This window comes from Ranitomeya imitator, chromosome 3, assembly GCF_032444005.1.
Source record: "Ranitomeya imitator isolate aRanImi1 chromosome 3, aRanImi1.pri, whole genome shotgun sequence".
Taxonomy (NCBI): domain Eukaryota; kingdom Metazoa; phylum Chordata; class Amphibia; order Anura; family Dendrobatidae; genus Ranitomeya; species Ranitomeya imitator.
Genome location: NC_091284.1, coordinates 838,111,768 through 838,124,406, shown reverse-complemented (window position 1 = coordinate 838,124,406; position 12,639 = coordinate 838,111,768). Strand labels below are relative to the sequence as shown.

The following is a 12,639-nucleotide window of genomic DNA, read 5'->3' as shown; positions in this document are numbered from 1 at the left end:
CCGGGGGGGGGGGGGTCTGTGATTGGCCGTGGGGCCCAGTATGTTTTCCATTCAGTGTATTTCTGGTACCCTACGATCTCAGACTTTTACTTTGTGAGCGCAGCTCTGGGTGTGACTGGAGCACTGGTGGTCTCGCCAGTATGGGGGATGGAGGGTGACGCTCGTCTCTCACCTGCTCTGTCTGCACGTACGATCCGTGTTGTTCGCAGCCGATGTCAAATATGTATTTCCCGGGGCCCAGAATCTGTGAAGAGATGGTGGAGATGAGAATTGTGTGGGGACAGCTGCCGCGGAGAGGAGTCAGGACCTGGGACCTTCACACGTCGGGTCAATTCAGCTCCATCTCCCAGATCTCGGTTTAGACCCGGTGTCATCTTGGTACAATGGAGCCCGGCATGGTGGGAGCTCACAGAGGAGCTGACACTGATACACTGTAACAAACCCTCAGCGAGACCTGTGGTGTCACTCACCGTGTTCTTAGAGAACGTCCCCTGGTAGCGGTGATGGTGGTGGACCAGCTCTCCGGCCCCGTCCTGTTTACCGTTCACCCAGGTGCCCATGTACTTGGATCCGGTGTCGACGTAGGTGTAGACCCCCTGCCCATGCCTGAACAAGAAGAGCGAGACCCCAGTTATTGATTTCAGGGGAGACCCACCCGATAACGAGCAGTGTCCACGCTGCCCACTGGGCCAGCCTCCTCCACGCTCATCATCAGGCCCACACTGCCTAGAAACACCTGCTCCTGCCATGGCCGCTGCACCCCTATAGCTCAGAGCTGGGTAGTGCTGGGGGCGCTGTTGCATTGAAGTCTACAAGAAAGCTGCGCTGCACATGATGGTGGAGGTTGGTACTGCAGGTGACTCAGTTTTGCTGTCTGGACGTGGGATGATGAGTTTTGATCACGTTTTTTTATTTTCCCTGACCCCCTACACCCATATCAGTGACTTTACCCCAAGACCCCCGGCATACCTCTGGTGGGCGAGCCAGTCTCCACTGTAGGTGTCTCCATTGGCATATGTGTACACACCCTGACCTTGTCGCTGGTCGTCCACCCAGTCACCTGCACACAAGGGAAGACCACCAGGGTCAGGAATCAGCAGTAATGGGGCTGAATGGGTTAACTCAGTGGTGTCTGAAAGGTGGCTCTTCAGATGATGGGAAACTACAACTCCCAACACCCGGATGGTCACAGATCGGAGACCGATGCAAGGGCCGATGGGTAGAGACCGCCGCAGGGGCCGATGGACGGAGACCTCCGCAGGGGCCGATGGAAGGAGACTGCCGCAGGGACCTATGGACGGAGACCCCCCCAGGGGCCGATGGATGGAGACCGCCGCAGGGGCCGATGGATGGAGACCGCCACAATGGCCGATGGACGGAGACCCCCGCAGAGGCCGATGGATGGAGACCGCCGCAGGGGCCGATGGATGGAGACCGCCACAATGGCCGATGGACGGAGACCCCCGCAGGGGCTGATGGATGGAGACCGCCACAATGGCCGATGGACGGAGACCCCCGCAGGGGCTGATGGACGGAGACCTCCGCAGGGGCCGATGGAAGGAGACTGCCGCAGGGACCTATGGACGGAGACCCCCGCAGGGGCCGATGGATGGAGACCGCCGCAGGGGCCGATGGATGGAGACCGCCACAATGGCCGATGGACGGAGACCCCCGCAGGGGCTGATGGATGGAGACAACCACAGGGGCCGATGGGCAGAGACAGCCGCAGGGGCCGATGGACGGAGACCTCCGCAGGGGCCGATGGACGGAGACCTCCGCAGGGGCCGATGGAAGGAGACTGCCGCAAGGACCTATGGACGGAGACCCCCGCAGGGGCCGATGGATGGAGACCGCCGCAGGGGCCGATGGATGGAGACCGCCACAATGGCCGATGGACGGAGACCTCCGCAGGGGCCGATGGACGGAGACCTCCGCAGGGGCCGATGGATGGAGACCTCCGCAGGGGCCGATGGAAGGAGACTGCCGCAGGGACCTATGGACGGAGACCCCCGCAGGGGCTGATGGATGGAGACAACCACAGGGGCCGATGGGCAGAGACCGCCACAATGGCCGATGGACGGAGACCCCCGCAGGGGCTGATGGATGGAGACAACCACAGGGGCCGATGGGCAGAGACAGCCGCAGGGGCCGATGGACGGAGACCTCCGCAGGGGCCGATGGAAGGAGACCGCCGCAGGGGCCGATGGATGGAGACCGCCACAATGGCCGATGGACGGAGACCGCCGCAGGGGCCGATGGAGGGAGACAACCACAGGGGCCGATGGGCAGAGACCGCCGCAGGGGCCGATGGACGGAGACCTCCGCAGGAGCCGATGGGCAGAGACCGCCGCAGGGGCCGATGAACGGAGACCTCCGCAGGGGCCGATGGACGGAGACCTCCGCAGGGGCCGATGGGCAGAGACCGCCGCAGGGGCCGATGAACGGAGACCTCCGCAGGGGCCCATGGACGGAGACCTCCGCAGGGGCCGATGGACAGAGACCGCCGCAGGGGCCGATGGACGGAGACCTCCGCAGGGGCCGATAAACGGAGACCACAGAAGCGGCCGATGGATGGAGACCTCCGCAGGGGCTGATAGACGGAGACAACTGCAGGGGCCGATGGACAGAGACCGCCCACAATCCGCCCGTGCTGCCCTCGTCACCTTCATATTTGGACCCGTCCGGATACAGGAAGGTCCCGGCCCCGTGTTTGCGGTTCTGGTAATATTCTCCTAGGTAGCGAGCGCCATTCTTGAAGCGATACGTCCCCTGTGGAGAGGAAAGAGTCATCACCCAAGGAAACAACCTGCAGACACCGGGGGTTACTGGGTTAACGTGCCCACCTGGCCGTGCCGCCGGCCGCCCTCGTACAGCCCATCATAAGTGTCTCCATTTGGAAGTCGCGCTTTCCCGTGTCCGTGTCTCTCACCGGCTTCATTCCTCTCCCCTTCATATTCCTGAGGGAAGAGAGGGGGCGACAGTGAGTCCAGAGCGCGGCCGCCATGTCTGCTCCGCTGCCAGCTCCATAGACCAGAAGCAGCCCAATAATCCAGACACCCCCTGTAATAATCCAGACACCCCCTGTACCCTCTAATAATCCAGACACCCTCTGTAATAATCCAGACACCCCCTGTAATAATCCAGACACCCCCTGTACCCTCTAATAATCCAGACACCCCCTGTAATAATCCAGACACCCCCTGTACCCTCCTAATAATCCAGACACCCTCTGTAATAATCCAGACACCCCCTGTAATAATCCAGACACCCCCTGTAATAATCCAGACACCCCCTGTACCCTCTAATAATCCAGACACCCTCTGTAATAATCCAGACACCCCCTGTAATAATCCAGACACCCCCTGTACCCTCTAATAATCCAGACACCCCCTGTAATAATCCAGACACCCCCTGTACCCTCCTAATAATCCAGACACCCTCTGTAATAATCCAGACACCCCCTGTAATAATCCAGACACCCCCTGTACCCTCTAATAATCCAGACACCCTCTGTAATAATCCAGACACCCCCTGTAATAATCCAGACACCCCCTGTACCCTCTAATAATCCAGACACCCCTTGTAATAATCCAGACACCCCCTGTAATAATCTAGACACCCCCTGTACCCTCCTAATAATCCAGACACCCCCTGTACCCCTCTAATAATCCAGACACCCCCTGTAATAATTCAGACACCCCCTGTAATAAACCAGACACCCCCTGTACCTCCTAATAATCCAGATACCCCCTGTACCCTCCTAATAATCCAGACACCCCCTGTACTCCTCTAATAATCCAGACACCCCCTGTAATAATCCAGACACCCCCTGTACCGCTCTAATAATCCAGACACTCCCTGTACCGCTCTAATAATCCAGACACCCCCTGTACCGCTCTAATAATCCAGACACCCTCTGTACCCCTCTAATAATCCAGACACTCCCTGTAATAATCCAGACACCTCCTGTACCCCCCTAATAATCCAGACACCCCCTGTACCCTTCTAATAATCCAGACACCCCCTGTAATAATCCAGACACCCCCTGTACCGCTCTAATAATCCAGACACCCCCTGTACCGCTCTAATAATCCAGACACCCTCTGTACCCCTCTAATAATCCAGACACTCCCTGTAATAATCCAGACACCTCCTGTACCCCCCTAATAATCCAGACACCCCCTGTAATAATCCAGACACCCCCTGTACCCTCCTAATAATCCAGACACCCTCTGTACCCCTCTAATAATCCAGACACCCCCTGTACCCCCTAATAATCCAGACACCCCCTGTACCCTCCTAATAATCCAGACACCCTCTGTACCCCTCTAATAATCCAGACACCCCCTGTACCCCCTAATAATCCAGACACCCCCTGTAATAATCCAGACACCCCCTGTACCCCCCTAATAATCCAGACGCCCTCTGTACCCCTCTAATAATCCAGACACCCCCTGTAATAATCCAGACACCCCCTGTACCCCTCTAATAATCCAGACACTCCCTGTACCTCCTAATAATCCAGACATCCCCTGTAATAATCCAGACACCCCCCTGTACCCCTCTAATAATCCAGACACCCCCCTGTACCTCCTAATAATCCAGACACCCCCTGTACTCCCTAATAATCCAGACACCCCCTGTAATAATCCAGACATCCCCTGTACCTCCTAATAATCCAGACACCCCCCTGTAATAATCCAGACACCCCCGTACCCCCCTAATAATCCAGACACCCCCTGTAATAATCCAGACACCCCCTGTACTCACTAATAATCCAGACACCCCCTGTAAAAATCCAGACACCCCCTGTACTCCCTAATAATCCAGACACCCCCCCTGTAATAATCCAGACACCCCCGTACCCCCCTAATAATCCAGACACCCCCTGTAATAATCCAGACACCCCCTGTAAAAATCCAGACACCCCCTGTACTCCCTAATAATCCAGACACCCCCCTGTAATAATCCAGACACCCCCTGTACCCTCCTAATAATCCAGACACCCCCTGTAATAATCCAGACACCCCCGTACCCCCCTAATAATCCAGACACCCCCTGTAATAATCCAGACACCCCCTGTAATAATCCAGACACCCCCTGAAAAAATCCAGACACCCCCTGTAATAATCCAGACACCCCCGTACCCCCCTAATAATCCAGACACCCCCTGAAATAATCCAGACACCCCCTGTAATAATCCAGACACCCCCTGAAATAATCCAGACACCCCCTGTGCCTCCTAATAATCCAGACACCCCCTGTAATAATCCAGACACCCCCTGAAATAATCCAGACACCCCCTGTGCCTCCTAATAATCCAGACACCCCCTGTACTCCCTAATAATCCAGACACCCCCTGAAATAATCCAGACACCCCCTGTACCTCCTAATAATCCAGACACCCCCTGTAATAATCCAGACACCCCCTGAAATAATCCAGACACCCCCTGTACTCCCTAATAATCCAGACACCCCCTGTACTCCCTAATAATCCAGACACCCCCTGAAATAATCCAGACACCCCCTGTACCGCTCTAATAATCCAGACACCCCCTGAAATAATCCAGACACCCCCTGTAATAATCCAGACACCCCCGTACCCCCTAATAATCCAGACACCCCCTGAAATAATCCAGACACCCCCTGTAATAATCCAGACACCCCCTGAAATAATCCAGACACCCCCTGTACTCCCTAATAATCCAGACACCCCCTGTACTCCCTAATAATCCAGACACCCCCTGTACCCCCTAATAATCCAGACACCCCCTGAAATAATCCAGACACCCCCTGTACTCCCTAATAATCCAGACACCCCCTGTACCCCCTAATAATCCAGACACCCCCTGAAATAATCCAGACACCCCGTGTACTCCCTAATAATCCAGACACCCCCTGTAATAATCCAGACACCCCCTGTAATAATTCAGACACCCCCTGTACTCCCTAATAATCCAGACACCCCCTGTAATAATCCAGACACCCCCTGTAATAATCCAGACACCCCCTGTACTCCCTAATAATCCAGACACCCCCTGTAATAATCCAGACACCCCCTGTAATAATCCAGACACCCCCTGTACCTCCTAATAATCCAGACACCCCCCTGTAATAATCCAGACACCCCCGTACCCCCCTAATAATCCAGACACCCCCTGTAATAATCCAGACACCCCCTGTACTCCCTAATAATCCAGACACCCCCCTGTAATAATCCAGACACCCCCTGTAAAAATCCAGACACGCCCTGTACTCCCTAATAATCCAGACACCCCCCTGTAATAATCCAGACACCCCCTGTACCCTCCTAATAATCCAGACACCCCCATACCCCCCTAATAATCCAGACACCCCCTGAAATAATCCAGACACCCCCTGTAATAATCCAGACACCCCCTGAAATAATCCAGACACCCCCTGTAATAATCCAGACACCCCCGTACCCCCCTAATAATCCAGACACCCCCTGAAATAATCCAGACACCCCCTGTAATAATCCAGACACCCCCTGAAATAATCCAGACACCCCCTGTGCCTCCTAATAATCCAGACACCCCCTGTAATAATCCAGACACCCCCTGAAATAATCCAGACACCCCCTGTACTCCCTAATAATCCAGACACCCCCTGTAATAATCCAGACACCCCCTGTACCCTCCTAATAATCCAGACACCCCCTGTGCCTCCTAATAATCCAGACACCCCCTGTACTCCCTAATAATCCAGACACCCCCTGTGCCTCCTAATAATCCAGACACCCCCTATAATAATCCAGACACCCCCTGTACTCCCTAATAATCCAGACACCCCCTGAAATAATCCAGACACCCCCTGTACTCCCTAATAATCCAGACACCCCCCTGTAATAATCCAGACACCCCCTGTAATAATCCAGACACCCCCTGAAATAATCCAGACACCCCCTGTAATAATCCAGACACCCCCTGAAATAATCCAGACACCCCCTGAAATAATCCAGACACCCCCTGTACTCCCTAATAATCCAGACACCCCCTGTACTCCCTAATAATCCAGACACCCCCTGTAATAATCCAGACACCCCCTGTACTCCCTAATAATCCAGACACCCCCTGAAATAATCCAGACACCCCCGTACCCCCCTAATAATCCAGACACCCCCTGAAATAATCCAGACACCCCCTGTAATAATCCAGACACCCCCTGAAATAATCCAGACACCCCCTGTAATAATCCAGACACCCCCTGAAATAATCCAGACACCCCCTGAAATAATCCAGACACCCCCTGTACTCCCTAATAATCCAGACACCCCCTGTAATAATCCAGACACCCCCTGTACTCCCTAATAATCCAGACACCCCCTGAAATAATCCAGACACCCCCTGTAATAATCCAGACACCCCCTGAAATAATCCAGACACCCCCTGTAATAATCCAGACACCCCCTGAAATAATCCAGACACCCCCTGAAATAATCCAGACACCCCGTGTACTCCCTAATAATCCAGACACCCCCTGTAATAATCCAGACACCCCCTGTAATAATCCAGACACCCCCTGAAATAATCCAGACACCCCGTGTACTCCCTAATAATCCAGACACCCCCTGTAATAATCCAGACACCCCCCTAATAATCCAGACACCCCCTGAAATAATCCAGACACCCCCTGAAATAATCCAGACACCCCCTGAAATAATCCAGACACCCCCTGTAATAATCCAGACACCCCCTGAAATAATCCAGACACCCCCTGAAATAATCCAGACACCCCGTGTACTCCCTAATAATCCAGACACCCCCTGTAATAATCCAGACACCCCCTGTAATAATCCAGACACCCCCTGTACTCCCTAATAATCCAGACACCCTCTGTAATAATCCAGACACCCCCTGTAATAATCCAGACACCCCGTGTACTCCCTAATAATCCAGACACCCCCTGTAATAATCCAGACACCCCGTGTACTCCCTAATAATCCAGACACCCCCTGTAATAATCCAGACACCCCCTGTAATAATCCAGACACCCCGTGTACTCCCTAATAATCCAGACACCCTCTGTAATAATCCAGACACCCCCTGTAATAATCCAGACACCCCGTGTACTCCCTAATAATCCAGACACCCCCTGTAATAATCCAGACACCCCCTGTAATAATCCAGACACCCCCTGTACTCCCTAATAATCCAGACACCCCCTGTAATAATCCAGACACCCCCTGTAATAATCCAGACACCCCCTGAAATAATCCAGACACCCCGTGTACTCCCTAATAATCCAGACACCCCCTGTAATAATCCAGACACCCCCCTAATAATCCAGACACCCCCTGAAATAATCCAGACACCCCCTGAAATAATCCAGACACCCCCTGAAATAATCCAGACACCCCCTGTAATAATCCAGACACCCCCTGAAATAATCCAGACACCCCCTGAAATAATCCAGACACCCCGTGTACTCCCTAATAATCCAGACACCCCCTGTAATAATCCAGACACCCCCTGTAATAATCCAGACACCCCCTGTACTCCCTAATAATCCAGACACCCTCTGTAATAATCCAGACACCCCCTGTAATAATCCAGACACCCCGTGTACTCCCTAATAATCCAGACACCCCCTGTAATAATCCAGACACCCCGTGTACTCCCTAATAATCCAGACACCCCCTGTAATAATCCAGACACCCCCTGTAATAATCCAGACACCCCGTGTACTCCCTAATAATCCAGACACCCCCTGTAATAATCCAGACACCCCCTGTAATAATCCAGACACCCCCTGTACTCCCTAATAATCCAGACACCCCCTGTAATAATCCAGACACCCCCTGTAATAATCCAGACACCCCCTGAAATAATCCAGACACCCCCTGTAATAATCCAGACACCCCCTGTAATAATCCAGACACCCCCTGAAATAATCCAGACACCCCCTGTAATAATCCAGACACCCCCTGAAATAATCCAGACACCCCCTGTAATAATCCAGACACCCCCTGAAATAATCCAGACACCCCCTGTAATAATCCAGACACCCCCTGTAATAATCCAGACACCCCGTGTACTCCCTAATAATCCAGACACCCCCTGTAATAATCCAGACACCCCCTGTAATAATCCAGACACCCCCTGTAATAATCCAGACACCCCCTGTAATAATCCAGACACCCCGTGTACTCCCTAATAATCCAGACACCCCCTGTAATAATCCAGACACCCCCTGTAATAATCCAGACACCCCGTGTACTCCCTAATAATCCAGACACCCCCTGTAATAATCCAGACACCCCCTGTAATAATCCAGACACCCCCGTACCCCCCTAATAATCCAGACACCCCCTGTACTCCCTAATAATCCAGACACCCCCTGTAATAATCCAGACACCCCCTGTAATAATCCAGACACCCCCTGAAATAATCTAGACACCCCCTGTAATAATCCAGACACCCCCTGTAATAATCCAGACACCCCCTGTAATAATCCAGACACCCCCTGAAATAATCCAGACACCCCCTGTAATAATCCAGACACCCCCTGAAATAATCCAGACACCCCGTGTACTCCCTAATAATCCAGACACCCCCTGTAATAATCCAGACACCCCCTGTAATAATCCAGACACCCCCTGAAATAATCCAGACACCCCCTGAAATAATCCAGACACCCCCTGTACTCCCTAATAATCCAGACACCCTCTGTAATAATCCAGACACCCCCTGTAATAATCCAGACACCCCCTGTACTCCCTAATAATCCAGACACCCCCTGTAATAATCCAGACACCCCCTGTAATAATCCAGACACCCCCTGAAATAATCCAGACACCCCCTGTACTCCCTAATAATCCAGACACCCCCTGAAATAATCCAGACACCCCCTGTAATAATCCAGACACCCCCTGAAATAATCCAGACACCCCCTGTAATAATCCAGACACCCCCCTAATAATCCAGACACCCCCTGAAATAATCCAGACACCCCCTGTAATAATCCAGACACCCCCTGTAATAATCCAGACACCCCGTGTACTCCCTAATAATCCAGACACCCCCTGTAATAATCCAGACACCCCGTGTACTCCCTAATAATCCAGACACCCCCTGTAATAATCCAGACACCCCCTGTAATAATCCAGACACCCCTGTAATAATCCAGACACCCCCTGTAATAATCCAGACACCCCCTGTAATAATCCAGACACCCCCTGTAATAATCCAGACACCCCCTGTAATAATCCAGACACCCCCTGTAATAATCCAGACACCCCCTGTACCGCTCTAATAATCCAGACACCCCCTGTAATAATCCAGACACCCCCGTACCCCCCTAATAATCCAGACACCCCCTGTAATAATCCAGACACCCCCTGTAATAATCCAGACACCCCCTGTAATAATCCAGACACCCCCTGTACTCCCTAATAATCCGGTTTCTCACCCCCTGGTCCGGCTCAGCCTCCTCCTCGAAGTCGGACTCCAGGTCAGACATGCTCGCTGCTGCCGCTGTCCGGTGCTCTCTCTCCCGGTCCGGGCTCCGCTGTCTCTGCTCTTCCGCTTCTTCGTGTTGCTGCAGTTTCCCGTTACCAAGGAGACGCGTCTAAGTCTCCATAGAGATGAGTCCCGCCGTACGGCTGCTGTGAGTTTCCATGGAGATGGTGTCACATGACCAACGGAAGCAGCTCGGCCATATTTGTTGTGGCTAAATCCCCGGGACCGTGAGCTCCAGGCTGAGTGATGCTGTGGAGACAGAGCAGGCAGCGGGCACCGAGCTGTAGACACCGGAGAAGCTGCGGGCACCGAGCTGTAGACACAGGAGAAGCAGCGGGCACCGAGCTGTAGACACAGGAGAAGCTGCGGGCACCGAGCTGTAGACACAGGAGAAGCTGCGGACACCGAGCTGTAGGCACAGGAGAAGCTGCGGACACAGAGCTGTAGACACAGGAGAAGCAGCGGGCACCGAGCTGTAGACACAGGAGAAGCTGCGGACACCGAGCTGTAGGCACAGGAGAAGCTGCGGGCACCGAGCTGTAGACACAGGAGAAGCAGCGGGCACCGAGCTGTAGACACAGGAGAAGCTGCGGGCACCGAGCTGTAGACACAGGAGAAGCTGCGGGCACCGAGCTGTAGACACAGGAGAAGCTGCGGACACCGAGCTGTAGGCACAGGAGAAGCTGCGGGCACCGAGCTGTAGACACAGGAGAAGCAGCGGGCACCGAGCTGTAGACACAGGAGAAGCTGCGGGCACCGAGCTGTAGACACAGGAGAAGCTGCGGGCACCGAGCTGTAGACACAGGAGAAGCTGCGGACACCGAGCTGTAGGCACGGGAGAAGCTGCGGACACAGAGCTGTAGACACAGGAGAAGCTGCGGACACCTAGCTGTAGACACGGGAGAAGCTGCGGACACCGAGCTGTAGACACAGGAGAAGCTGCGGACACCGAGCTGTAGACACCGGAGAAGCTGCGGGCACCGAGCTGTAGACACAGGAGAAGCTGCGGACACCGAGCTGTAGGCACAGGAGAAGCTGCGGGCACCGAGCTGTAGACACAGGAGAAGCTGCGGGCACCGAGCTGTAGACACAGGAGAAGCAGCGGACACCGAGCTGTAGACACCGGAGAAGCAGCGGACACCGAGCTGTAGACACGGGAGAAGCTGCGGACACCGAGCTGTAGACACGGGAGAAGCTGCGGGCACCGAGCTGTAGACACAGGAGAAGCTGCGGACACCGAGCTGTAGACACCGGAGAAGCTGCGGGCACCGAGCTGTAGACACGGGAGAAGCTGCGGACACCGAGCTGTAGACACAGGAGAAGCTGCGGGCACCGAGCTGTAGACACAGGAGAAGCTGCGGGCACCGAGCTGTAGACACCGGAGAAGCTGCGGGCACCGAGCTGTAGACACAGGAGAAGCTGCGGACACCGAGCTGTAGGCACAGGAGAAGCTGCGGGCACCGAGCTGTAGACACCGGAGAAGCTGCGGGCACCGAGCTGTAGACACCGGAGAAGCTGCGGGCACCGAGCTGTAGGCACAGGAGAAGCTGCGGGCACCGAGCTGTAGACACAGGAGAAGCTGCGGACACCGAGCTGTAGACACAGGAGAAGCAGCGGGCACCGAGCTGTAGACACCGGAGAAGCAGCGGACACCGAGCTGTAGACACAGGAGAAGCTGCGGGCACCGAGCTGTAGACACCGGAGAAGCTGCGGACACCGAGCTGTAGACACAGGAGAAGCTGCGGGCACCGAGCTGTAGACACCGGAGAAGCTGCGGGCACCGAGCTGTAGACAGAGCAGGCAGCGGGCACCGAGCTGTAGACACCGGAGAAGCTGCGGGCACCGAGCTGTAGACACAGGAGAAGCTGCGGACACCGAGCTGTAGACACAGGAGAAGCTGCGGGCACCGAGCTGTAGACACCGGAGAAGCTGCGGACACCGAGCTGTAGACACAGGAGAAGCTGCGGGCACCGAGCTGTAGACACAGGAGAAGCTGCGGGCACCGAGCTGTAGACACAGGAGAAGCTGCGGGCACCGAGCTGTAGACACCGGAGAAGCTGCGGACACCGAGCTGTAGACACCGGAGAAGCTGCGGACACCGAGCTGTAGACACAGGAGAAGCTGCGGGCACCGAGCTGTAGACAGAGCAGGCAGCGGG

At 54.6% G+C, this 12,639-nt stretch overlaps 1 protein-coding gene across 1 annotated transcript in view; it reads right to left on the bottom strand.

Annotated features, from left to right (window-relative positions):
* RSPH1 (radial spoke head component 1) overlaps positions 1–10,578 on the bottom strand; it is a 34,855-nt gene extending 24,277 nt beyond the window's left edge. The window contains exons 1-6 of the mRNA XM_069759565.1: positions 10,432–10,578; positions 2,844–2,957; positions 2,664–2,769; positions 970–1,060; positions 471–606; positions 173–244 (exon numbers count right to left, since the gene is read on the bottom strand). Coding sequence (XP_069615666.1) covers positions 173–244; positions 471–606; positions 970–1,060; positions 2,664–2,769; positions 2,844–2,957; positions 10,432–10,482 — 570 coding nt within the window. The 5' untranslated portion in view covers positions 10,483–10,578. The remainder of the gene's footprint in view (positions 1–172; positions 245–470; positions 607–969; positions 1,061–2,663; positions 2,770–2,843; positions 2,958–10,431) is intronic.
* Positions 10,579–12,639: the final 2,061 nt, after the last annotated feature.